Here is a 27,892-nt window from a genome sequence, read left to right on the forward strand (position 1 = left end):
TTTCAAGTAAACCACCTTTTCCTCACACATTTCATTATATATCTGTGAAGGAAATTAATCTCTCAAATAAAATCCCTCTCGACGCTCGGTATGTCACCCACCGAGAGGGACTTCAATTTCATTCAGCGACCCTCTTATTAAAGCTAATCTCCGTTGTCAGATCCTCATAGAAATGCCCATAGCAGGACCTTGATGTGCACCTCAGCAAACTCTTCCTCTTCCGACAATCAGTTTATGGATTACATGTGATCACCCATCTCCGCAGGAGGGTCACCAGCTGCAGCCAGGCTCTCAAAATCTCATTTTCGAACCTCTTGGCAAATTTACACATGAATGATGGGTTCCTACATGAGACCTAGTGAGAGAACTCCCCCAGTCAATACCTGGGAAAGAACAGTAGGTGAGTTGCTGAAAGTTGATCTCTGAAGTTCCAATGTGGCCCTCAATGTTACGTCTGCCAACTTGGTAAGACAGTAGAGGGTTGGTTAGGTATTAAACTGTTGAAAGCTAAATGGCCTGAGGTGATCTATTGGCTGGAACAGTGGACCAAGGGAGAAGGTGTAGTCACTGATAGGGTGTGGTACTGCTGACTGACACTTTTCTTTATCAACATAACGGGTCTTCTTTTTTGTCTATATTCTGAACATACAAACCAGAAATGCATTTTAATTGTCATGACTTGTCTTATACACTGTTTAACAACAAGAAAATCTTGATTGTCTTTGGGTGGAACTGCATTGAAGAGTGTGTGTAAACATGGTCTTTGTCCATAGGTCTTTCATGAAGCCTCCTTGCCAAAGGCAGGAGAACCATATAACAATAACTTCATATTTCACACCTCCAAAGTTGCCCTGGAAACAGGAAGCTGAAAATAAATAAAAAAGTAATACATCTTTTGATTTGCTCACGCATGAAAATATTTTTTTTTGTACAAAAGTAAATACAGTTAGTACAGTATGTTACATATTTTCCATACAGGTGAGCTCAAGCATGACTACAAATGCTTTGTCCCCCAAAAACTAAAAAATCACATTAAGGTACTTCAGGGTGTCTGAACACACAGGTGCAGCTGTTGACAAACATGAATGCCATCGGCCAATGAAAATCAGCAGTCACTAAAACACATAGAGGAAGGGTAGGGGAAGTGAGGGAAGGAGACATGGGAGGGAAGAGGACGTGAAGAAATAAGTTCCAACATTCTCTTTGTAATGCCAGAGGATTTTCATGTTTAAGTGTTTTGTTTTTTTTTGTACAATTTAAAGGTGTTGGCTCACGTAATATGATAACGAGTCCCAGTGTGTCTTTCATGATCTTATTTTAAATCAAGGCTCCCCAACATCTTTTGTTCTTGTGAGATGATACAAAAGCCATTGCTGTTCAGCTGTCTCTTAACATCTCGCTCAGCTTTGTCCACTTCGTCACCACAGCACATGGCACTTCCAACCCTGTCCTCATCAAGCTGGCCTTTCACACAGAACAAAACTCGAGGCACAGAAGTGTCCTTGTGTCTCTTACTTTGTCTTTGGGGCTGAGGACCCTTCTTAGGATCTGCGGTGGTTGAGTTGAAGGCTGGGGCCTAGTCCTTCTGCATCAATGTCATAAAAGTCTCTCAGCAGAGACATGTGACCACTAGGGGGAGAAGTACTGGGAGAACAGCGTGAAGGCGGTGGAGGAGAAGAGGATGATAGATGGATGCCTGCCCAGATAATGAGTCGTCACACTCTCCGGGGCCCTGGCAGTGCCGTGCCCTCTCACACAGAACGCCTGTGAAGCCTGGAGGGCAGTGGCACCGTTGGTGGTGATGGCATGTGCCACCGTTCTGACAGCGCAGCATCGCGTGGTCACACACTCGAGCTGTGACAAACAAGAAGAGAAGGAACAGTGGGGTGAAGGGGGGTTGATTAACAGATCATTCATAGCTAAACAGACCGACAGAAAATACCCAAAGCCACATAACACGTATCACAAATCACAACACTGATTCGCATGTTCCTTGTCTCCTCTCCTCTACATCCTAATGTCTGATTTGTCATGATTGGATGGGGTGCCAACGATGACCTTTGTTGAAGTGTTCAGTAAGGAGAGGAGACAGAGTACTGGAAGGACGGAGGCCACATATGAGTACCCAGAGACAGCAACTTCCTTTCAAAAACAGAACTATGAGAGTGTGAATGATTGTCTATGACAGTGACCATGGAAAGACCTTGCAGGAGTATTTTTAGGAGACCCCAGGGACTTTCAAGGAAAACAACCAGAACAAAAAGAACAAATAAACCATATAGCAGCAGCAGCAGCAGCGGTGAAATTAATAATGAGTGAGCTGGGGGTTGCCGGAGAACTGTTGATGGACGCAGGTTCTTTCGCGGGGAAGCAGAATTGAATTGGGTTCCCTGTGGCTCTTATTTAGAAGAGATTGGGCTTAAGGCATAGATGCACAACCTTTATCTACTCCACCCTCCAACCTAGCAAGCTGTGTGATTGGTGGATTTGATATGCAAATTTGCATGCGCAGATGGTTCTGCAGATCTTCGTTTCTGCAAACAGTTAAGATGAGGGTGCCATACAGCACACATCAATTTCAGTTTGAAAAGGTAATGATAGTTGTTCTTATTCATATGGAACACCTTACAGCTCCATTCTGCAAAGCAGTGTCTCCTATTGTCAGGAAATCCAGGAAGAGGTAATATTTGCTGATTGATTCAAGCATAATTGGATACTCCTTCCTGCATAAATAGTCATTTAATTTCTGAGCTCCGAATGGGGTTCATGCATCAGAATGCTCTCAACAACACCATTGTCTATGCATGCCAATTAACTAAATGATTCACTGATTAAAACGGATCAAAACTCAATGTATATCATTTATTGTGTATTTCAATATCCTCCTAATACAATATTTACATTATAATTTATATAATATAATAATATTAACATTTGAACGGACACTGACCCATTTTCACTGTGACTCATGCTTGGTATTGTTTGGAAGTCACTCACCAGACCACCTCAGATTATAACATCTACTCTGCAGACTTAATGAGTTAACATTGTCGGCAGTGGCCAAAGGATTATCCTTGTGCTCGCCATCCTCCAGCAGAGCCTCACGACCATTGTCTTTGTGAAAGCATCTGCAACCCAGATAACTGAGTTTAGGAGGAGCTTGGGCATAGAGAGAGTAGAGAGGAAGGCAGGGCCACTGACAAGTCTTTAGCAGTCGCTACAGCTCGATGAAATGCCCTCATTTGTCCAATAAAAGCAAATATACACCAACTGTAAATCAAAGGATCTTAAATGTAGTAAATTAATCTAGATATACTGTATTTGTTAGTACATGAGAGCTTAATATACTTTTGCGTCTTGTTTGAATTGATGCTTATATAAGAAAGGCAAATACAACACATGTTTACCATGTTGGTGAGTTATCTATTAGCCACTAGCAAAGCCTGTTTATAGGACTTAACTCAAATCACTCATGCGGAAATGCTGTAATAATGTATTTGCATTAAGGTTAGCGTTTGAAGCTTGGATGTGAACAGACTGCTACAGTATGATGGCTTCAGTATAGAAGAGTTCCTTTAGACATGGCCCAAAGTTGTCAAACCTCCCTTGCATTTGCACTTCTGTTGGCTGTTGACACAAGTGAGAACTGTGAGGTTCAAATCCTGGCCAAGGACCAACCCCTTCTCCCTGAGACATATGTGCTGCATGGCACCTTTGTCAGATGGTGTGACAATTTTGCAGGATAACTGTTATGACAGATACTACATCCTTGGGCCAAGGTGTTGCACGCATCAAGTCCGGGTACACTCTCTCTGCTATTATAAGGAGAGGAGGCTCAATAACTACACAATTAAAATAAGAGCCAAACCTAACAGATGGAGAGAGATAGATTTTCCAAATTAATTTAATTATGTAAATTACGATCAGTGATGTCCTAAGATATTTTTTACATGTAATCTAAACTATGTGTATCAATGTTTTGCTGTTCAGAATCGTACGCATTTTCTAATAGTTTTCTAATATGTTTAGTCTATTATTGAGTTGCATGATATAAAAGACTTAAATAGATCCATCAGTACAATTAACTATTACAATGGAGACAGTTTTCAGATACAGGATTTGCTAATTATATGCAGTGAAACGGAATCGTGTTGCTTCAATTACATCCGATCGATATCTTCTGCCATGATGTCAGGTTGAGCTGAAATTCAAGTTCAGCCACCTTCTTTGATTCCATTAGTTAGCAGTCTGGCCCATTACTTATGACTGGAGCTCAATATGAGCTATGAGCAAGCAGCCGCACTAGACACTGACAGTGATACAGTATAGGACGTGCATCGGATTATTTACATAGTCAGGCCACTCTCCCTTAGCCAGTGGAGAGGAATGGGAACATAACCATTGAAGATCCCCACTCCGCTCTCCTTGATTCTGGAAATCCCTAAAAGTCTCCTTTACATTTTTTTATTCCTCGGGCTTTGAGGCCAGTTACTTTCAACTCTTCCGACACTGGCAATCGGTGCATGAGGATTAGCTGGCAATAGCTGGAGATCAATCTACATAACCCCCCCCAGTGTCAGTCTCCTCTTCTTCCCTCTCTCCTCCCCTATTCCCTCTGTCTGTGAAGATGGCAGAGGTGAAGCACCCTCTGAGAGTTTACTGGGTAATTAAAATGGGGGGCATGATTAAAAGGCTTGAGCGCTGTGGAGGCGGAGGTGAGCATTGAATGGGGGCCGTTCCCAACAGTGTTCAAGAACAAAGGTGTAGCTTGCATGGGGCAGAGATGCATGTTTGTTTGTGTCAGTTCGTGTATGTGTGTGTGTCTTTTCTATGGATGAAAGACACTGTGCATCAGGTGCAGTCCCAGAACAATGACATTTCCTGCTCTGTTTTATTTTATAATTTCTTATTGGTGCTGTTTGATGTGGCAAAGCTTCCACAGCCTACCTTGATTACGATTTGCAACACCAAGAGATGAAGCATTTGCTCGATCTGTGTAAAGATGGGAGAGGTCATAAGTTACAGTGAGTTGTTTAATAAAGCTGTGATGGGTTGAATGCACACAGACAGCATGCACACATGATAACTACAACCCCCTGTTTTAGATACTATCTAGACCGAGCACGTCTTTAAGGCCACAATCAGAAATAAGTAGATGCACTATATTTTGCATGCAACACACGTTTACTGTTTTGAAAACTAGACATGGCTCAGAGATGTGCCAGGGGAGTACCATATATGGCATGTTTTTGCTCAAACAACGAAGCAACTTGTCCTCATGCTGCACACCGGGACCACGGGCATGCTGTCCTGTCTCTGGCTGTGTGCTCGTAGTAATGGGATATGAATTCTGTGTGGAAGTGAACAGTTTGTGTTGTGCAGCGGCCTATCCAAGCCGCTGCATGACAGCTGGATTACGCAACCCAATCAAAAATCCCCACTCGGTTGTCAATTGTCCCATGATGCATGGTGGGAAATGTCTTCACAGAAACAAATGCGATTTGTGTCCGTTTGGCAGGACAACATATGTTAGGAGTCAAGGTTTCTGCTGACTCGGAGAAGAAAGACACTGCTGTTGTTTCTGACATATCCCGAAACCCGAGACCAAAATTGCTAATCATCTGTTCACTGCTAGCATGCCAGGTTCTGAAATTGTATGTACTTACGCACTGGTCCATGACTGCTAGGTATACCTGTGAAGAGAAAGGGTAAATTGAATCAAGGAAGTGTGGATAAAGATCAACCTATCCCAGAAAAGACAATAACAACAACTAAATCATTACAAAAAACCATAGAAGAATCAAATACCATTCCAAAATTACACACAATGTTTTTTGTTGTGATCATTAGAATTTTGCTTATATAATGGACGTCATTGCCAAGAGATTATTAATTGACTGGGTGTTTTAGAGGCCTCTCTAGCCACATAACGTCCCACCCATGAACAGCCTGGTGAATTGTGAACACCGAGAAAGACACCAAAAACTCTTACCAATGACAATCATGGTCTTGTAATTGCAAAATGTACACAGAATCAATTTAAACAAGGCAATGTCTTCAATAAAATAACAAGTGACAAGTTTACTCTACAGACAAGTTTGCCCTTTTATCAATGGACCAGAAAAGAAATCCCTGTATCTTTGTATGGTTAATTACTTGATATACTGCAGATCTCTCTCTAAAGATCTTGGAAGACATAAGAATGAAGTGAAAATTACTCTAAAATTGGATGTCGTAATTACAAAGTTCTATGTGTCTAGGGGGGTCTCCGTGGGGTCTACCAAGGAGCCATGATTGGAGTTGGTTCTAATAGTACACATATCAGTATCGGGCTGCTCACCCTTCAGTTATTGTTCTGGGTTATTTTCATCAGGAGTTAGGCTCCTCTTCTCCTGCAATCAAAATCTCCACGCCTGCTCAATAAGTCTCCATTGTTTTGGCTGCCTTTGAGTGAAAGACTGCCACTGATTATATTTCATTAAGGTTTTCACCATCCTTGTGGTGCCATTCATCATCTAATCAATGGTGGATGCAGTCACAACAACCACTCGTAATTACACACCATGGCAGATTAACTGTATTTGTATTTTCCTCATGCTTCAATCTCTCCTATCCCAAAAGGAAACACCTCGCTGTAAAACTACAAACACTGTTTGAGGATTTAAGGAGAAGGAGAGTGGGCAGAAATAGTATCTGGTGCCCAAACCCATTCCAGTGGTTCTACCAAGCTCCAACAGCAGGCTTCCTCAGCCTCTGGACCTGTTTCGCAACACAAGGTGACTGGATGTTCCCTCCAAAGTAGACTGTTAACTTAATTCCAGAACCGATCCCTCTTCCTCGCTCCAGCCAACTTCCAGCCATTCTTTTAGCTCACGGAAAGGAAGCTTGGCTTTGACACGGAACAGCTCCCTCATCCCCGCTCCCACTGTCAGCTTTGGCCCATAGCAACAGGGGGACTCGATTTCCCACTGCTAGATTAGATGGAGGGTCACGTAGCTCCATAGATCTCCATGTGCAGAGTCCTGAATATGTAATGTCCCCTGTCTCTATCTGGGAGATAAATTACCATCGTGATTAAAGAGGACGATCTGATGACAGATGAAAGCTATTAAACCATAATTAAATTTTGCACTTTCAGCAAATTTGTCTTCATATGACTGCCTTATGTTTAATATCCTCCAAGGAAATATGTTGAGAGTTGAGAAAAAAAAACATGTTGGGAGGCTGGGTTCTAGTTATGTGAAAAAAAAGTATGATTCAAGACAAAAGGGTATTAACTTTATCCCTTAGGGATTAATACTATTACGTCAGTGTAATATGCAACATTATTGCATTTTTATGTTTCTGCCAACAAGTCTTAATATTACTTTTGATATGGCTAGACCTCGGTTTCATCAGTTCAGTGCAGATGCGTCCAAGTGTTGGACTTTTTAATAATGGTCTGTCAATCTGAGAACCAGCCTCACACTGCAGGGAGACTCATAACACAGGAGATGTACAGAGGGAAATCAGGCGATATGTCCTTAGAGTGCGCTCACACACGCAGTAGCGCACACACATTCAATCACACTCACTAGCGCGCGCACACACACACACACACACACACACACACACACACACACACACACACACACACACACACACACACACACACACACACACACACACACACACACACACACAAACACTCAATATGATCACATGGCCAATAGGTCAATACATTGCAAACTCCATCCTTGTCCCACCAGTCAGGCTCCATCGTGATCTGTATAGGGGGGAATATGGGCTGTGTTTTTCAGTCATAGTGGCTCTCTCCTGGGCTAGAGCTCAGACTGGAGATCAGAGCGCCTGGCTCTCACCATCTGGTCAGGGCTGGGCCAAATAGGCACCTTGTCCCTGGTGTGGTGGTAGTGCCTGTATTAGATTAATTAGAGCAATGAGCCCCCTGCCACAGGGAAAATGGAAAGAACACCTCCTGCTTTTAACAGGCCATGTGAACTGGGAATGACATTTCCAGACAATATTCCCTAACCCGTGCTTATTGCCCTGGCATTTAAAAAAGGCTTATATTTGTGGACCACTGCATAATGATGTCATTTCAATGCCCTTTGATGTACTGTAGACTACTAGATTAGAACATCAACGAGTAGTTATGATGCAAACACTTGGACCGCGAAGTGGCAGATTGTACTTACATATGTTTGCCGTTCCTTTGGGAATGGGCAGGTAGGAGCCTACACTCCAGGCCCGGCCGTGGTAGTGTCTCTTACAGCGGCCACAGTCTGGCCCTGTTGTGTTGTGCTCACACTCACAGCCCAGCTTCCCCTTGTCAAATACGCAGCTGTTGGCATGCAGATTGCATTTGCACCTAAGAGGGAAAAAGACCATATCAAATAAATATACATCAATCAATGGAATCATTTAATACCTAGGGACACAACTTTAATGCTACTCTCCTTTCTTTTGTGGATAATTGAACATTTCGTATTTTTTTTAGGGGTTAAATTGAATTCCTGCTGGGCGCATTCTACTTTAATTGTACCACATTTGAGGGAGAAAAAGCTTCATTATCCTCCTTTTAAGGCAAGGGCTCATTTGCGACTTTCCCTGTGGAGAGAAGCGGTCGGCAAATAAGGTCACGTCAACTCTACAGCTAAATGGAAAGGCACCCTGTAACTGCACGCAAAGTTGAGTTGACAGAGAATGAAAGTTTGGAGAGATGCCAGAGAAATGACAGAGAAACCTTTCTGTGATGTATGAGAGGGAAAACCTGGAGACGGGAAGCTTGGTCGTTGGTGTTTGTTAAGTTCTCTGCCTACACTTTGGAAAGGAGACACATTCGCTCAGATGATTGTATTTACTGTCACATGAGACAAAGTGGTTTCATATTCCACATACCTACATCCAAATATAACCCTCATTATCTGATTTTGCTCCCGAGGAGGTAAAAGGTTACAACTGGCGACCGACCTCTGTGTCTCGTGGCAATCCAGATAGTTAATTGTGAGACTATCGAGTGAATCTGACATCGTAGCCCTCTCATGGGGGTTGGTCGGCTCATGATTTCATATCATGGCTTATGTTTGTTGTTACAGAGTGCTTCCGAGGAAAGATTTTTCCCGTTTGAGGTCTAAGTGGTACGGATATGCTGCCAACCTCAACGGTGAACATGAGACAGAGAAATTACTGAAACAGTCAGAAATACATCCATTCTAATTGACTTCCTGCCCTCTGTGACATCTCTCTCATGAATGATAAATAATGGCGGGAAAGAGGGAAAACTACACCGTGATTCTCTCCGAGGTTGTATGAGTGGGAAGTCACTGTGTATTAAGGAGATGATGCTAAGCTAATGTGGTGTAGCATACAGTATGCATTTCAGTAGCTTAACAAGCAGTACACTTTCATTTCACAGACCCTCCTCTGGGGCCTTTGTGTGTTTCCGTACTGTATTCACTGTCATAGCATGTGATGGGGCTGAGATTTAGTAAATGTTCATCAAAATCTCTGCAAGCTCTCCCTATAGCCCTAAACTTTTAATCAATTAAAGTATCAGGCACCATAATGAATGCCTGGGCGGACCTCCTCTGCTGTGCAGAAAGCACCAGCTCCCTGAAGTAAAGAGCAATGAGGTTTGACCTTCCGCTTAATTAAAAACCAGCAAAATCTGGATCATCAGGCCCAGGCCATGCAGCTAGATAGCAGAAGATAGCCAGGGACACAGGGGAACTTCTCATGGAGGACACTATGCTTTTGCCGTGGGCATTGTCATATTGAAATCAAAGAGCAAGCCACTCTCATTTTGTGCCGGTCACAAGAGGAAAATCCCCATGCAGCCAGCCCTTGAACTGGCACCATTACAAAACACATTTCATAAAGTTTTAATGACCTTTTATCCTCCTAGATGGCCCCACTGCAACTGGTATTATCCATTATCTAAACAAGTGACTGTCCCTGAAGAGTCCTCCAGCTTTCCTCTCCTCCCCTTTCTTCTTTTTATCTCCACAAAAAATGTTTTGGTAACAAACATTCATTTGTAAGCCGACAGTGTAACCAAGATCAAGAGTTAAAGAGTGGTCATACACTGTGATCAAACTAACATAAAAACACAGAAAGAGATTCATGTGCCATATGATTACTAATGTTGCCCACCAGTATAACCATCTTAGTAAATAAAGCCCTTTCATTAGCACAAAGATTCATCCATGTTAAGATAGAAGTCATACAGTACATCAAGATTCCTGTGTGCAATGTTGATTTCTACGTGAGCTGAAATCTCATCAGTTGTTGAGTTGTTATGGAATAAGGTCACACTTTGTTGTAGCATACTTTATGTATAATTAAATGTTGATGCTTTTAAACACAGTCAGAGTTTTGAAGCATCCTGTACTGTATATAATACACAACATATGGAGTTGTTTGTAAGGAGTTCATAAAAGCTCAGTGTTTACCCACTCACACATCCGTTTATATCTCTCAGCATATTATACAGTGAGAAACGTTAACAAAAAAGGGTCTGTATTATGCGTTGGGAGACTCTAATTGGCAGCCGTGCCTGTTCCTCACACTGTATTCAGCATGTTTCCGTGGGCTGCCTCACATCTGACAGCCTCCACACAGCCTAGCTCTGTCTGTGGAGATTCTTCATTCCTGTGACAGCTCCGAAAACCCATGATTCCAGACATCATACACTGCTGTCTCCAAAAGGGAGTATATACATTGTTAAACAAGGACCTACAGGAATGATTACAAATGTAAGAACAAATATATATAATTGAAAAATGGCATCAGAACTTCCGATGCCATTGTGATATAAGACAAGATGATAATTGAGGGTGTTTCAGAGCAGCGGCTCATCAAAATAGAAAAATCCTTCACCAGCGTGATAATATTGTTTCTTATGTACAACAGCTTAGAGTAAACATAACAAAATGTACAGTGCATTGTTAAATAATAGCTACATTAGGCCAGCTTATGAACATCCCTGGGGAATTTCATGTCCTCTATGTATGGACCTCTGAGACAACAAACAGTAGCTATGTATGGGCCCATTACATCAGATTTGACTGTGTGAATACACACCAGTAAAGACGTAACAGTGAGTATTGGGATCCATGTTAACAACTCTTCCTGTCTTGTGAACCTCCAGCCAAGACCACTCTAAGATCCAGAAGTCCCCCTTAAGGCTTTACAGTCCCTCATAGGGAGCCAGCCTACAGTACCCTCTGTTTAGGTTCTGGAGCTGGAACACAGATCCATCCTGCGTAAATGAACTCAGAGAGCTCTTCAGAAACTTTCTGACACACATACGGACAGACAGACAGAGAAACAGACAGTTGTCACAGACAGACAGTTGTGGAGTGATAAAGCAGCTAAGCGTAAACTTTTGCCCAACTAAAGATTCAGATCACTGTCTGTGTGCTTTCGGGTCGACCTGAATGACCCCCTGCAGCACCTTACAGGAAGGAGGGCTTCCTTTGATGTCTTGCACATGAGAGGAAGAGGCACAGGGATGCATGTGAACTGCAGGTGCAGAAAGAGTACAGAGTCCTATCAAAAGCCCAGGAACTCTGTCCTGCTGTCATGCTGTTTACTGGGGGCAAGATCCATGTGGAGCAAACAATGTTGCCGGTTTATATTCACCACTGAGTGAAACGTGGTAAGAGATTGATTTTGTGAGTGGAGGTTATCCCTCCATTATTATGTTGTGTCTCTAATGGTTCAACGACTAGCTACCAAACCACCCAACAGTGCTCTGAATAGTGATGATTGAATATTTGTATTGTACAAGATAGACAGGTGCATTCTTTTCAGCCATGAAACACAGCTATTCCAGATGCTTTGTACGTATAAGATCTTTGTCATTCAAAACATAGAACAAAGTACAACCCCATCTTCCCTTGAACTCCCATATGAAATTATTTTGATAAGCTAATTTCACAAGGTGACATTATGAAAATCGATGTGTAAATCGAGAGGCCGTAAAACAATATAAATTCCCATCTCGTCAGAATGAGAAAATTAGACATAGCCGAGTTATAATATAACCATTTTAGTCAAGGCCAGAGGAGTCACAGGCAGACGGAAAGAGCTGGATCAGAGACACGGAGAGAAAAAGGCCCATGTAACGTGCAATAATGTACCTCACATCACAAAAAGCATTTATGTTGGCAGGTCTGAAATGCTGTCTTGGGGATCTTTCTCGACACGTCTGTGTTGTGAGATGTACTGACCATAATGCGGGTGAAAGTACATGATATTCTCATTGTTATGCATGGGTTAGGATGCACTGTGAGACTCTGGTAGCATGTACATCCTACTCTACACTTAGGTGGTCTAAGACTAAATAAAGAGGCTAAGGTCACTCAAAACAAACAAAGCTAAGAGGCAGTCCCAGGTTTCAGTCAGATGCCAACACATGACAGCATGATGGCAGCCATGGAGGAACATCACCTGTACCTTTAAGGGGCTACGCTTTAGTGGTTGCAATAGCCAATAATAAGACATTGAAGATATTGACTCTTTTTTTACATCTTGGCTGTAATGAAACTTTCTATGAGGACACTTGTCAGACTTCACCTCATTATGGTATGTTGTGTCACCATGAAATTGAAGAGTCCGATTAGGTTCTGTGTTCTTGCTTTATTTTGTCATTCCTCTGGGTGTAATGTGTTACATCTCTGGCAAATTGTTTGTGTCTCCCCCTGCCATATAAAGTAGGCCCGCCAGGTCTTCCCAAATTGCCCGAGAAATATTAGGAATGCATCACAAGTTAATTCCCCCTGCTCCAATTTTCTGGTGAAGCAAATCAAATTTGAATTTATGTGGCCTGGGCAGGCACCACTGGAAGCCATGCCTGTGATTTGTTTCAATGACAGGGACTATTATGAAGGTGGTGCTTGATGTAGGCATACAGTATGGTAATGTGTGGAGGGCCTCCTCAGACTCACACTCAAAAGCTCAAAGACAAGCAGGAAGCAGTGAAGGGAGCAATTCTGGGAAGATGCATTAATATGGAAATAAGAGGGCGGGTGCCAGATTTTGCATTTGTGTGTGCGTGTGTATTTATGTGTGTGCTTATGTGTGATATCGACCTCCTCCCATCCCATGTTGGGGTGAGATGAAACTTTAGAATGTGACATGGTGAGATAAAGCATAATTGGGTGTGTTTACAGATTTACCAACACCATCCCACCAACAACAATAGGGAAACACCACAGTGAGATAAGACATGAGGCCTATAGCTTGTACAGCCTGGGTAAAGCCTGATTGTCCGTGTATTCATGTCTATAACTGGCCTTTGGGGAAAGTTTATGTTGATGTTCTTTTTCTGGCTCTCATTTATAATTGAAAAAAGAAAGGAAAGCCTCTAATGAGGGCTGATTAAAAATCGGAATGAGGGAAATGATTGGCAGAGAACATTGCAACATGTGACACACATCTGGTCGGTGATAAAGGAACGCTGAGAGAGCCAGACCTGGACTGACAGTGGCACCAGAGAGTATTACCGTCAGGAATCAGGAACAGTTGCAAAGGTTTGTTAAAAGTAGATTTTTCTTTTTATCACATTCCTGGTGTCATGTTTGAATAACTAAACCACAGAACAATGTATACTGTAGATATTAAACTTTGATAGATAATAAAATATAAAAACATGGTTTGTAAATGTAATCATTATTAGTGTTGGTTATTATTTAGTAAATTAGAATATGTAATTGCACAGAAGACATTTATTAACAGTGCATCATACACACATGCTTTATAAATGGCTTCTAAATGATAGTAATTAAACAGAGACTCTCATCAATCTGTTGGTATGCTGAAAAACAATGAAACCATTAAATGAATCCCTCTTACTCTGTAAAGAATTAATGGTTCATGAAATGATAACACGAAATATGAACATGATCTAAAATCTACCAACTAGGGGAATGTGAGAATGCAAAGGTTGGTGAGCATTTGGCTTTGCACAAGAACGATACACACAACAGCAATAATTCAAACCTTTTAAATTAAGAGCCACAAAGAAGCCATGATGGCCTATGCAGTTTCATCCTGTCCCCAGGTTACAAGAGAAGAGTACATCCACATCCACAAGGTAGTGATCTAGGATGGGTCCTCTGGAGAGTTATGCTTGATGTCACCGAGGAGCGATTATAACCTCAAATCTCTTAATGCAACCTTTGAAGTGTGAGATCCATCATTCAACAGGCAAGGTTTGCCTACAGGCTTGATTTGTTTTATGTCCCATACCAAAACCAACCTAGATGTACGCGTAAACTAGCATTTAAATAATTCACCTTAATGTCTTAATTGACTATTGGGAGAAGAGTTAGTTGTTGCACGTTTGTTTGTGGTTTAGCTCTTTCAGGCTTGAGAGTAATGTTGTAAGAAGAGAGATAATCGAGAGAGAGAGAGAGAGAGAGAGAGAGAGAGAGAGAGAAAGAGAGAGAGAGAGAAAGAAAGAGACAAGAAAGAAGTAACGCATTAGCACATATGGATTAGCTGCCTCTCATTCCCAGGCCCCAGTACAGCCCTGTAGATGGCTAGCCCTGACCGTGCAGTCAGACAGTAATGGCCGCTGTCTCTTAATTAACCACAAGGCATTGATCAATAAGTTAAGAAGAATGTAGAGCGAGACGTGAAAGGTGGGACAGCTGGAATGGTTCAAGGTTTTTGTTGCCAGTATCACATTAGAAATCAATAAAACCTCTTATTGAATCTGATAATGTTTTATGACTAGGATATTGTGTTGGCACCCACATTATAGCTTCCTCTTCACTGTGAATGGATGTTATTTATGGTTTGCAGATGGAGTCAGATGGCTGAGCGGTGAGGGAGTCGGGCTAGTAATCAGAAGGTTGCCAGTTCGATTCCCAGCCGTGCCAAATGACGTTGTGTCCTTGGGCAAGGCACTTCACCCTACTTGCCTCAGGGGAATGTCCCTGTACTTACTGTAAGTCGCTCTGGATAAGAGTGTCTGCTAAATGACTAAATGTAAATGTTGCATAAATGAAATGGACACTGATAGACAAGCAGACTGGTGTCAGGAATGCCTTAAAAAGACTTACATATGGTGTAACAATATTGGTCGAAACTATACAGTAAGCTTACGTTCCCTACCATGTAACCACATAGTAATGCCTATAGTAAAGACATTGTAGGTACATATAAATGGCTAAGTACTTAAATTGTATGTTAGGGGAATAGGTTATTCTAAAAATGTAAGAAGGCACATTATGGTGAAGGGGTGTAAGGGGTAAGTGGAAGTTGTAAAGGAGCAGGTGAAGTTTCTGTTACCAAAACAAGATCAATGTTCCCATCCACTCACCTCTGGAAAGCCCAGTCTCCCCCATACCAGGTTGCACTGGTCTTATAAAGTTGTACATCTAAACATTTCCTATATGACTACAATGTTGTTACTTAAAGTACTATGATGAACTATGATGGCAGTCAGTTGATGTAAAGTATTAGACTGTATCAACCTTGACCTCAACAGGATATCTTTCAAAACACCTGACACAGCTGGTCAGGGTCAGGGGATGTATAATAGTTTCTGTATGTGGTAGAGGCCAGCACAGTCAACATTCTTTGACAGGACAGCCATTCTGTGGAAAGGCGTTTCATGTCTGTATGTCGCCAGAAGGCTGCTGAGGCCAGAGAAACTCTAATCAGCCTCTCCACCCACCTTCCTACTCTTTCAAGTGTGTTACTAAAACACCCCTGGTCAGAAATTGTATATTTATTTTATTTTCTTTTTCACCACAAACTTTGGTGGAAAATTGAATTTGATACCTAAAGGCACGATGGAAAATTGGGGAAAATAACTTCTTTCCCCATTCCCCCTCTGCTGCTCTATCTAATGAATGGTAAAATAAGATATCTGCAGGAGATTTGTGCTGGCATACTGGATAGGCCATCCTACTATCTGGGGCCCATCAATTCATGTTATCTGCACTATTAGTGTGACTGTGAAAAGAAACATTGGCTTGAGGAAAATTTTGGTTGGTATTATAGTCATGTACAGTAGGAAGGAAATAGAGTAGGTGTAATGAATACTACTCAGAGCTGTTTTAATGGTATAACATTGAGATGTTAACACTTTTGACACTTAGCCAATATTAAACCTATTAATTGAAAGACACAACATGTATGAAAGAATTAGAAAGTATACTGGAAAAACGGAATACTCTTCATTATCACACATGCAGAGCCACAGTTGAAGGCAAGGCCTTGCGGTGTGACGTCTTATGGTTTCTCTGCTTCAGTGATATGTCCCCAGTGGTTGCTATTTAATCAGCTACAAATGCTCTTAATTACAAGATTAGTCTTCCACCAATTAGCCAGCACACTACATTGTTCTAATCCTCCATTGAAGTTAACAGAATTCTAATTTGGAACTAACTGTTTAAATTCACCTGGGAACAATCAAAAGGGTCATTACAAACCTAGTTATCTTTACATAAACCAACTGTAGCAAGCCACGCTGGACCCAGTTGGAGAACAGCTGTATTGTATGTTTTTATTATTATTTTAATATAAGTATCATAAAAAATATATACCTGGATTGTTTTCATTCCTTCCAAACTGTTGAGACCATGAACTATCCAGTGAATTATCATACAAGCTGAGGTAACTAAGATAAAACTTCTGTTTAGATCCCAACCACAACGTATGGAACGGATATGCATGTGAAAACACAACATACGGTTGGTACATTTTGTATAAAACCGAGTGTCCTACCTGCCCTGGACTTTGATGTCAGAGATGGCGTAAAAGTATCTGGACAAGTTGTTTTCGTCTACCATGGTGGAGCCCGTGGCGGGTTTTAGTAGCCGTATCCTCAGGTCGGTGATGGTGAAGAAGTCCCGCAGGTTCTTGGTGGTGTCCAGCTGGCCGTACAGCGATGCTAGGTTGTGGAGGCGTGGCCCGGCAAAGAGGGCGAAGCGGTCCTTAATCTCGAAGCGCACGGTTTTGTCGTTCTTCCACACATAGCCCCTGGAGTAGTCTTCAGTACAGATGATGTCCAGCAGGGTGCGCTGTGTCAGTTCGTTGACTGTCTTGGGCTCCATGGTAAAGGCATCCAGGCAGTCAGTAGCGTAGAACTGGTATGGGGTCCAGGTGCGGCCGTAGTCTAGCGACTTCTCCAGAAGCATTTGCTCTGGGCGTCCGGACTCGAAGGTTAGAACTATGTCGTCGGTCAGCTCAATGGTTTTGTTCCAGGACAAGGTGATGTTGACCTGGAGGGGCTTGGGGTATTTCTTCCAGGAACTGGACTGCCAGAAGGTTGTGGGGTTGCGACCCTCAAAGTCAAACATCAGCTCCGTGGGATGGGCCAACTCCTCTGTGGTGGCGTCACATTCGTTGTTGCACATGTAAGGATTTTCCTATGGAACACAAAACGAGAGGCTTTTCAGTCTAGGTTTAATTCATTTTTAGTCACAGTCTTTTCTCCCTGTCAAGCTTTTTGACACCTTCAAATCATCTCTGGGATCGTATTATATTTGTCAAAGGTAAAATCTTTCACCCGTTTAAATTGTTCTGAATGTGAGACCATTCCATAACCCTTCAGCTAACATCACTCAGTATTGCAGGGTCACCAGGGGTCACTACTGGTGGAGCGAGGCAGCTTTAGAAGGCATCCACCTGCCATCACCATTACACAGTGGATCCTATGCTCTCCTACTACCACCACTCTGGTCTACACTGTCACCCAAATAGCAGATGTGATTGATATTCCTGCTGGTATTCCACTGGAGATGGGAGAGGCATCCTGATGAGCTGCTCTTATGAAACACACTGAGGGACATGCATTTTTCATGGCTTTGCGTCTGCCCTGCACCACCCAAGTCCCCACTAGGACTGTGTGTCTATAACACATTGTGTGTGTGCGTGCATTTGTGTGTGTGTGTGAGAGAGAGCTCCACAGTTCCATTGACATTCCTCTCACCTCTGTCCAATGGAACAATGAGGCTCACAGCCAATGCTATTTTGATAAACTATAAAACAGGTTGATTATCTGTAATCATCAAATGTGAAATCATCTAAAAGGGAAAACCAGGAGTTATCACGGTGTGTCATGTCAATGTGGGGGTTGAGGTACATTAAAGCCAAAATTTCTCTTTGTTTTTTTCTCCTCTCCTTCATTTGATCCTTTCATGGTCATCAGAGAGCAGAATACTGATATATCTACACCGCTGCTCTGCCACAAAGATACAGACACTGGGACGCCTGCTGCTTTTCTTTCCTTGACAGAGAATTGGTAAGTATAATGCGATGAATCTTTTATTTCACAATGATTCTTTATCCTTCGTTTTGTCCAAGGTACAATCACACCTCCTCAGAGATTCTTATCTAGTCAGTAAGTTGTACTCCAGGGACCATGATTGTGATTCTGTGTGGAGATAACTATAGGTATCTGAGAGGGTGCACCCGGTCTGAGTGATGGTGGGTCACTAGGTATGGCTGGTGCTGGGAAGTTTTCCATTATCCAATTAGAAGAAAAAAAGCAATGTGGACAGATAGACAGAGAGAGAGATATCGGGGTTAAGGTAAAGAGGGAGAGAGAGAGGAAGAGAGTGCAAAGTATAGAGGGGCCGTAATAGGTAGGACGTTGTCCCCTTGTGCCTCTGGGACAATGAATCGTAGTGGTGTCAGCCATTTACTTCATGGAGTGTGTTGATCTCTCATTATATCCCCTTCTTTCTCCTTACAACAGCCTTAGAGGTCTGCTCAAAGGGCGGCATTACACACAAAAAGACAGAGAGGGAGAGAGAATAGAGATTTCGTATCTGCCATTTGAGTGTGAAGTTTCACTTATATTTCTGTTTCATGAGATGTCACGGTGACAACGTTGTTTCGTTGTGTTTCAAGGCAAAGTACTGTAGAGTCCCTTAGAGTCGACTTATTCATTCACGCACACTATGAAATACTTAAATGACTGTGTCCCTGGTTAGTAAAAAAAAAACGATACCCCACTTAAACACCAAGACAGAGAGGGAGAGCGAGAGGAGTGAGAGAGAGAGAGAGCAAGAGGTAGAAAAACAGAGACAGCACGAATAGATCCTATCTAGCATAAGAGCCAGTCCAGCTGAAATTGGAGTAGAACATAAATTCTATCTATTTTCCTTCTTGTGCTGCCAGCGGAAATTTCAGCCCTTCAGGACAGTAATTATTCAAGCCATGGAATATACTAGCTGAATGGACTGCCCTTCTCATAACTCACCAACTCATCATCTTCAATAACAGCGGGATTTTATGATGTGAAGGCTCACTTCCAATCATACATATAGCATATATCTGTATTGATTTCCCTCTTGGTGGACCCACCACAAAGAAGCATCTCGATATTGCACGGTGGCAGAAGGATTGATGGTGACGAACATAAAGGTCAAGACCTTTCATTGGATTCCCGCAGCGGTTATTTAACAACAAAGCATTGCCTTATGAAGATCAATACGCTCTGTGGTCAGTCAACAGCCAGGCCCCGCTGGTGCACTGTGGGCTGTTATTGAAAAACGATGAGGACTCTCTGTTTTAGCCTTTAGTGGTGATCATGGACTGGAGGAAGGAGGGTGACGGGGGGAAGGAGGAAGGGGGTTGAGGGGAGGAGGAGGGGGGTAATGGTTGCCCTCTGATTAGAAATGCTGACATCTCCATTGCCACCAGTGCCACTGTGTAATTGAGCCCAGCTGTTTTCTATCAATGCTATCTGATCCAGGGCAGTAGCTTAGTGCGGGTTACTTGAACAGAAAGGTTGTGGCAGATCGCAGTTAATGATGTCCTGATCTTTGAAAGCCATTGGGGTCAATCCAATATCAGGATGTCACAGTGGGAGTGAGAGTGAGACAGGGATAGGATGGAAGGAGGGAAGGAAGGAGTCAGTATTGCTCGACTGGGATTGCACATCATAAAATCTGTCATCTAATGCCAGATGCTGCTGATGCTATGAAAGCTATTAGGCTATGATAATTAACTACCGAAGCTCAGTAGCCGGTACTAAAGTGAATCAGTGGAAATAAAAATAACCCCACCCACATATAAGATCCTATTATAATAATGATTTGGTAGTACTGACTTAAACACTAACACAGTCATGCATACACCCTGCCACATAGCCATACAAAATCCAATAAACACACACACACACACACAGAAACACACACACACATATTCATACAAACCCACACACTCACACAGGCACATCCCCACACCTGAGTGGGGTGTGAGATAAACAGATGTTAAAGTGAGTGACATCTGACCTTTGAGACTGACAGGTGTAGGTTTAAGATGATGTGCTGCCTGACACAGTATGAGGCTGCGTGAGATAAATTCACTGGCCAATGACAGACCAGGTTGATGGATGGGAACAGGCAATCCAACCAATCGGTTTGGTTGACAGATTCTCTGGACTTCTACCCCACATCCCAATGAACAAGCATTTTACTGCATCCTTCACGCCTCCTCTCCAACCATCCCTCCTTTGCCCTCCGTGTCCTTCTCATCACCTCATCTATCAGAACAGTTGTCTAATGCAATTCCAACAATTTCATCTATATTAGCCAAATACCTTTCAAGAGACTCATTTTCTAGGTCACATACTTTCAGCTACATATTATGCTTGCACAATTTTAATGGACATTGGAAAAGGATGCCCTAGGCTGGATTGTAATTCAAGGCAAAACACTACTGATCCAGAGGTCTGTAGGCTTTAAGAAATCGCTGTGAATGTTGGCTAATCTGTTATATCTGTTTCTCTCTCTTCTATAGAGGAGGAGTACACCCTATTAAAATGCATCATCACGCACACTTCCCATTTCTCAACACTTTTGTACTGCAAGTCCTTACTCAATAAGACACGCAAATCTTTACTTCTCCTAATCCAAACATGATGTTGGCTTGCATTCCTCCCATGGAATAACACCAAGGGGAGAGGTGAAGAGGTGAATTCTCAATTTACATGTGTCGCAAACACTGCACTGTCATTGACTGGGATGGAAAGGCATTTCATGTAAACTGTAGCAGTACACATAGTCCAAAAAAACATACTTATTATTACATAAATTGATTTAAATAAAAGGGTCTGACTAACTATGTAAAATGTGAGAGAAAAGGCAGATGTGAATGTATGCTTGTTAGAGCACATGGCCTTTCTTGGTCACACTGCCAGTCTCAGCGCTGCTCGCACAGCCTCCTACATGGGTGGGAGAGACATCTCTCCTCCTGGATTTGAGGTGTTGCTACTTTCATTAGTCCATCCTCCTGGTTGCTCTTACACCTCCTTGCCCACCGCCCTCCCCCCAACCCCCCCCCCCCCCCCCCCCCCCCCCCCCCCCCATTTCAGACCTTCACTTTCCCACACTTGCAAAGAAGCGGAGGTGCTTAACCCGGGATCAATGTGAATGGCCGACTCTGTGTACCACAATCACAGACACCTCCACATCTCCCGGTAAAGATTACACCCAGCTCCTCATGGAGGAGAGGTGCTCCGCCCGAGTGGCTCATCCTGCACCCTCTGTCTTAAGGTGCTGGGAGCCGAGAGAATCCTCAGTGCTGGAGGAAGGAAGGTGTTGAGTCTGTAAGGGGAGCTGCCATCTGTACCTGACAGTAGAGACAGCTCTCATGAGGCAGGGTGAGATATTGGGAGAGCGAGGGCTTTGGCAGAAACTCAATAGAGCTTTAATGACCTAGAGGGTCTAGAGGTGCCTTACAGCAGAGCTGGGGTTTATCGTGCTGACCTTCAGAGAAATAACAAAGGACAGCAGGCGAAATCTCCCAAGTTCCCGGTTCCATCTCATATGGATCTGTGCGCTTGTGAAAATCTACAGGTACTGCAATTTGCTTAATAAATGTTGTTTTGTACCAATGTAAGTGTACATTAGTAAGCTCAAATATGACAGGCCACGAGGAGCTATGCTTGAGCAGGAAAAAAAGGATTTCCTTTATTTTACATGATCAAAGTGGAGGATTCAGACCATTAAAATGGTACATCACATGTGTGCGATAGGACTAATATACAACAACATTCGAAATCAAACGTTGTCAGAAATGTCATTACGTGTGCGTATCTCCACAGAGATAAATAATACAAACCTGATCACAAAACACAAACCAAACCGAAGCACAACTTCCTGTGTGTTTGTACGCTCCGTGCCAATACCCGTTTGGAATAAGGACCACCCCAGCAGTCTCTTTGAGGATGGCTGCCTAGCCAGTCTGGCCTTTTGAAGTGCACTGCTTGGCAAATCAACTGCTGCATGTTCTATTGGTCAGGCTTAATTTGGATTCACCGAGTGCTCGCAGACACATTGAGAACTCTGCATTCATTAACACCTGCCCTCATGATCTGTCCCATGTGGCCCCCGCCCCCATCTAGGGTACTCTTAACAACACTTTATTATTAAGGGTGGAGGTGGTAGGGGTGAGGGGGGATGGGAGGGGAGGGGAGGGCTTTGCTTAGGGTGGGAGTAATGTGGCTTGAAATACTGTTCTGTGGAGAATCAGCTTCTCTCACCAGATCTATGTGAGACTCTGTCATGTGTGTTAATATGGGGCACACAGAAATCTGTCTCTCCGGTACAATGTTACATGGATGCACTGCCTGATATAACCTGATCTGCCTGTCTTCATGTTTGTTTTTCATTTTTAAAATCGGGTGCATATGACTTTTTATCTGGTGAATAAGGTATTCATGAAGTAACTGACAAAAGCCATGACAGCAAACTTATAGTACACTGTGTCAACTACTTTTAAGCAGCCTTAGTCCTTGAGACTTCTTTCTGCTGTGCAGACACATCTTCTAGGACTTAAGTGCCACTCATCAGCTACAGTACAGAAGTTTGTCATTTGCGTCTGAGGAGCAGGTTGTTGGAATATTAATAATATTAAAGGAGGAAACTTATGACAAATCAAAAGGATTTGAAATAAAGCACCGCTTATTTTTATCATATGTCATGCCAATCTTGTTATAATGGACAGGACAGCCAGCCAGCCAGCCAAGGCCAGGGAACCCAGAGGGAACTCTCCTCTTGTGTATTGACAGAACCTACTGGCAGGAAGTACTGGCAGCCATGCAGGCATCCTCTGCCAAAAAAGCTTTTATTTAATTGATTTATATTTTGGGTTATGGAGAATATTCGGTCAAACAACATTATTGTCAAACAAAGTGAAATTCACTGTACACAGCTTCTCTCAGTGTTCAAAGACACATACATTTTTAGGATTATGGTCTATTATTGATGAACAATGACTCTGGTTCACAACACAGAACACAGGAAGCTTGTAATGTCTGCCCCTTGCTGTGACATGACTTTAAATAACTACCTTACTGAGGTGAGACTACAGTAACAGCAGCACTTTTGGGACATCACTGCCAGTGATGAGGCGCAGAAGGAAATACTAATGCAACATTCATTTTGCCGCGCCTGAAAGAAACATCTGAAAATCAGTTGACATAACAATCAGTTGACACAACCGTCTGAAGTGTAAGCTAGCCTAGGCTCAGATGTGTAAGCTGTCATGTAATTTGCTAAAAGTGTTTTCTTTCAGACTTGGCTAATTCGCGTGTGAAGAGCTTTCATGATTCAATGTGTCATCGTCATCTGACTTTCCAGCCAGTCTGAGACATCATTCACCTTGCATATATGCTTACATATACAGCTAAGAACAGTTATAGAGATGGTTCTCTCTCAGCAGTGATCTGTGCTTACTACAACACTAAGGTTGTACTAAGGTTACAGTGTGTTAAACACAGAACATGACGATGATTTTCAGCAGTATACTAGAAATATTCTAATTTAGACATAATCTATAAAACAAACATCTTCTGAGCTGCTGTTCTGTATAAAGAAGCTATAATCAATGCATGTTCAAATCCTTATGCTTACGGCTCCATTGGAGGTACATTATAGTCAACATTCATGCATTCATTTTCAATATGGGTGTTAATACTAGACTGTTCCACCACAAAGCCATCAATTTATTTTAAGTCTGTATGAATTATTCATCCCTCTGTGTATTTACATCCGCCAATGAATTAACCTGCATCAGATCCCAAGGAGTAATGTCAGCGTATATATTTATCTGTCAACCGCAACACGCCTTATATGGACATTAGTGAAGCCGGCAATGTTCAAAGACTGCATTAACATTACACATCAGTGGGTGACAGAAAACAAGGGACATGGAAATTAAAAAGGGAGGATACAAAAGGAGGTGGCAGGGAAAATAAATGATGAATTCTTCTGTTCTGTGTAGAGTCTAGGGACATGTTCCGTGTCATCTCAGTGTCTGAGAGAGCACTGGTGCGCTGCTGACGTGCTGGGCAGGCCAGGTTAGTACAAAGTCAAGGGCACAGGGTGGCAGAGGAGCTAAATGTCCTCACCACTGCCTGTCTCCAAACAAATGTATGGATGAGTGAGTTTGCAGGAGGAGGGAGGGAGGGAGGGAGGGAGGGAGGGAGGGAGGGAGGGAGGGAGGGAGGGAGGGAGGGAGGGAGGGAGGGAGGGAGGGGCTGGGAATCAAAGCAACTGTGACAATATCTCTATATGGCTTCAGAAGCTGCCTCCTAATCTTAGAATTTATAGCCTACGGTATCAGCGGAAAACAATTGCATGCTATATCCTGACCAATCAGGACTTTGTGTTGTGTTTTCAGAATGAAGGATGATGCGCTTAGGGTCGTTGTTTCAGACAAGGTTTAAATTAGATAGGGCTCTTGTGGACTTCTTCTACGGACACCTGGATACTGAACAGACATGCATGCCACTGTGCTGAAACATGCTTGCTGGTCCTTGGACTACACAGACTCATAGTAATAATAGTGACTTTCGTCATTTCGTACAAAAAAAGTCTGCTGCAGTGATGGTCAGTGGCAGACTGGTCTCAAAGCAGCTTAGCCAGAGCGCTCATCTTCTCTTCTTCTTGTAAGCTCCCCCAGACGCCACATGGTGCACTGGCAACCCAAGTCCCTTTCATCCACACCGAGAGAGCAGAACAAAGTTCTGGAGAATTACAATAATCTTCAGTTAAGGTCCACTGTCTGACAAACGAAGTGCCATTTGTGCATTGGGTTTGTATTGCTGTTAAGGAACTTGACAAATGGTGAAAGAATTATGAATAGTTTTAATACCAAAAAGTTTGTACTGTGTGACAATGTCAAAATTCATGAAGGTCAATCATCAGCACCAAATAACTCACATCAAAATAACTATTCAACTTTAAAACTGAGCAGTGCAAAATACCAAAAACCTTTGTGTTAAGTAATACTTTGTGCTAAGTTGTGTGGCTTCAAATAGGCCATTCAATTTCAGTAATTGGCGAAAACTTTTTCTCATTAATGCACAAAAAAGGTCCCATCATTGTTAAAAACCCTAATTAAATCGACAACAACTGAACCCATTCAAACAAAAGGAGGAAGAAGTGAGTAATTAAACACATATTTAGGCTTCTTGTTCACGTCTCGACTGATAGTGTCCAAATTAACGTTTTTCACACTAGTAAGCATTACCAGTCATGGTTCTTTAGGCCCATGTGGTGCAACACTATAATAATGGGTTCTCCTCTGCACCGTTTCCATGGTATTGATTGGATAATTTGTATCAATTAACTGGAAAAATGCAACACATATAGCATAAAAAATATATAATTACATTTAGTTAATTGCATACACTCGTATGAAAAGTATGACACAATCAAGAAGTTTGACTTTTCAAAGTGACAAAAGTAAACCTGAAATCAATTGGCCCTGAACATTTTGGCTCAATAAATATATTTTATGACCGCCATTAACAAGTATTTCAAATTGAAAGCAAGTCTCCAGTTTCCTGCCAGACGATGCAACATTATACTCAGTAAAGAATCCACATTGTTCTGTGTTTGCTCAATGTAAAGGGCACCAGAAAACTAGGAGCAGTAACTACTATGTTTCCAGACCCTGAAGCTCCAGACCTAAAAATAAAATCAGGGCTAACTCCCTGATGCAGAACACCTGTCTCAGTCTCTGCCTGTCCTCCCGCCAAAGAACAATACCGACTGAATAATAGTGTACAATAGTGTATAAGCAACAAATAAATATTCCTCCTGTGAGACACTTCAAGTGCTCTATTCTGCCAAATCATTCAATCTCATAGTTTAGGTCATTCCCTTGTGTATAGAGATTGTTTCAATAAGGGATAATTGTAACCTGAAACAAATGAAAACACAATCTAAAAGAGAGGCAGGCATGAGGGAACAAGAGGAGCAGAGAAATGGAAAATAACCCCTTGAAATCTGAAAACCGTCCCTCCACAGATGAAATTCAAAAACTCGGGGGGGAAACGGATTAGCCAGCTTGGTTCAGACCAGCAGGGTGCATTGTGATTGGCTGGAAAGAGCTCATTTGCATGCACCCTGCATCTTTCAAGTAACTTTCGCAAGGCTTCAGTGGCTAAGGTCACAAGTGTCAGTCTGCCTGAGTGCCGGCAGAGAATGTAAACAGATGAAATAGAAAATAGGCTCAGAGTGTGGTCAGGATTTGCCCCTGTATTAACAGAGGTAATGATAACCGAGGAGCAAAATGTTCAGGCAAGGTTGAGGCAAGGTTGAGCCATGATGGGAGGGTATGATCTGGATGAGGTACAGTTTGAGGCTCATGACTAAACACAGTATTCTGTTTGGACACTGAAAAGTCCATGCTGCTCCTGGGGTCCTGTAATTAATCTAACCAGACTGTGATCAGGCTGATCCTGCCTAGGAACTAGACAGTCAACCTGTCATTGTACCAATGGGAATGTTCTCTTTCACTTTCTTTTTCCTTATCTCTTCCTTCATCTCCACATCTCTTTTTGGTCACCCTCTTCCTCCCTCTTCACCATTTTTATTTTCCATACTAATGTGTTCTATGTGCTTATACTGGGATTTATCTACAGGGCTGTTGAATCTTTTAAGAGTTTGTTTTGATAGAATACTGAACAGAACAGTGCACACGACCGGAGACGTGCTCCCGTTTCATCCTGCAGTGCCACTAAATGTCTCCCTGCCATCTGGAGTTTTAGAGTAAAACTCATCTCAGGAGGCCCTTTTTAATTGGTAAATATTTACTTTGCTTTCTGCAGGCACATGCAACTGCTAATACTTTGGGTGTGTCAAAGAATTGCTTCTATAACTTGAGTACAACTTTACAGTCAAACTAAAGGTACCAAGGGTTTAAGTAGAGGCCATCGCTGTTCGTACTGTATGTATATTGATGAGATATTCTCTTCTTTTTATCACTCCTGTATGTGTGCCTGTGCTGTATGTATGTTCCCTATGGTATGCAGCACAGTATCCATTCATCTTAGTGTGTGCTCGACAACAGTGGTTCTCAACAGTGTTGAAGGCCAGCTCAGTCCCACCCCATCCGTCATCCAGAGAGACAGCCCAGGCAGAGACTCACCAAAGCGCAGTAGGTCTCCGGTGGATCCCCACACGTGATGTTGGGCGGGTCAAGGGTCACCCTCAGGTACTTGGTCATGTCGGTGGCCTCTGGCTGACAAGCCATGTAGTCCCAGGCCAGGCCCTCCTCTGTGTAGATCTGAGACTTACACACATCGTAGTGTCCCCACGCTGCTGGGTAGTGCTGCATGCCGTGACACACAGCCACATACACAGCTGGCAACGCAAACAAGACAAGCCAGTGCATCGCTGCTCTGCTTTTGTGTGTCCTGTGTGATGAGGTGCCTGGTTTGTTTTGTTTTTTACCGTCGATGCACACACGAACAAAGACAATGTGTCGCTGAATCTTCTTGAGTAGCCTCAACTTCAAAAGGCTGGAGTTTTTGGCAGCCCATGCAGCATGCTGGCTTTGTGTTAGCCTCTTCAGGCTACTGGTACAGCCTTCACTCAGTGGTTTTCATGTGAGTGGACTCCAGTCTGGA

At 42.7% G+C, this 27,892-nt stretch overlaps 1 protein-coding gene across 1 annotated transcript; it reads right to left on the minus strand.

Moving 5' to 3' along the window:
* Window positions 1-1,609: 1,609 nt before the first annotated feature.
* LOC136959425 (netrin-G1-like) lies at window positions 1,610-27,657 on the minus strand. Its single transcript, XM_067253755.1, has 6 exons — window positions 27,412-27,657; window positions 16,744-17,387; window positions 8,196-8,368; window positions 5,667-5,693; window positions 4,948-4,992; window positions 1,610-1,854 (listed from the first exon to the last, which is right to left on the minus strand). The coding sequence occupies exons 1-6, from the start codon at window positions 27,655-27,657 to the stop codon at window positions 1,610-1,612; spliced, it is 1,380 nt and encodes a 459-aa protein (XP_067109856.1).
* Window positions 27,658-27,892: the final 235 nt, after the last annotated feature.

Source organism: Osmerus mordax, chromosome 16, assembly GCF_038355195.1.
Source record: "Osmerus mordax isolate fOsmMor3 chromosome 16, fOsmMor3.pri, whole genome shotgun sequence".
In the NCBI taxonomy this organism is placed as follows: Eukaryota; Metazoa; Chordata; class Actinopteri; order Osmeriformes; family Osmeridae; genus Osmerus; species Osmerus mordax.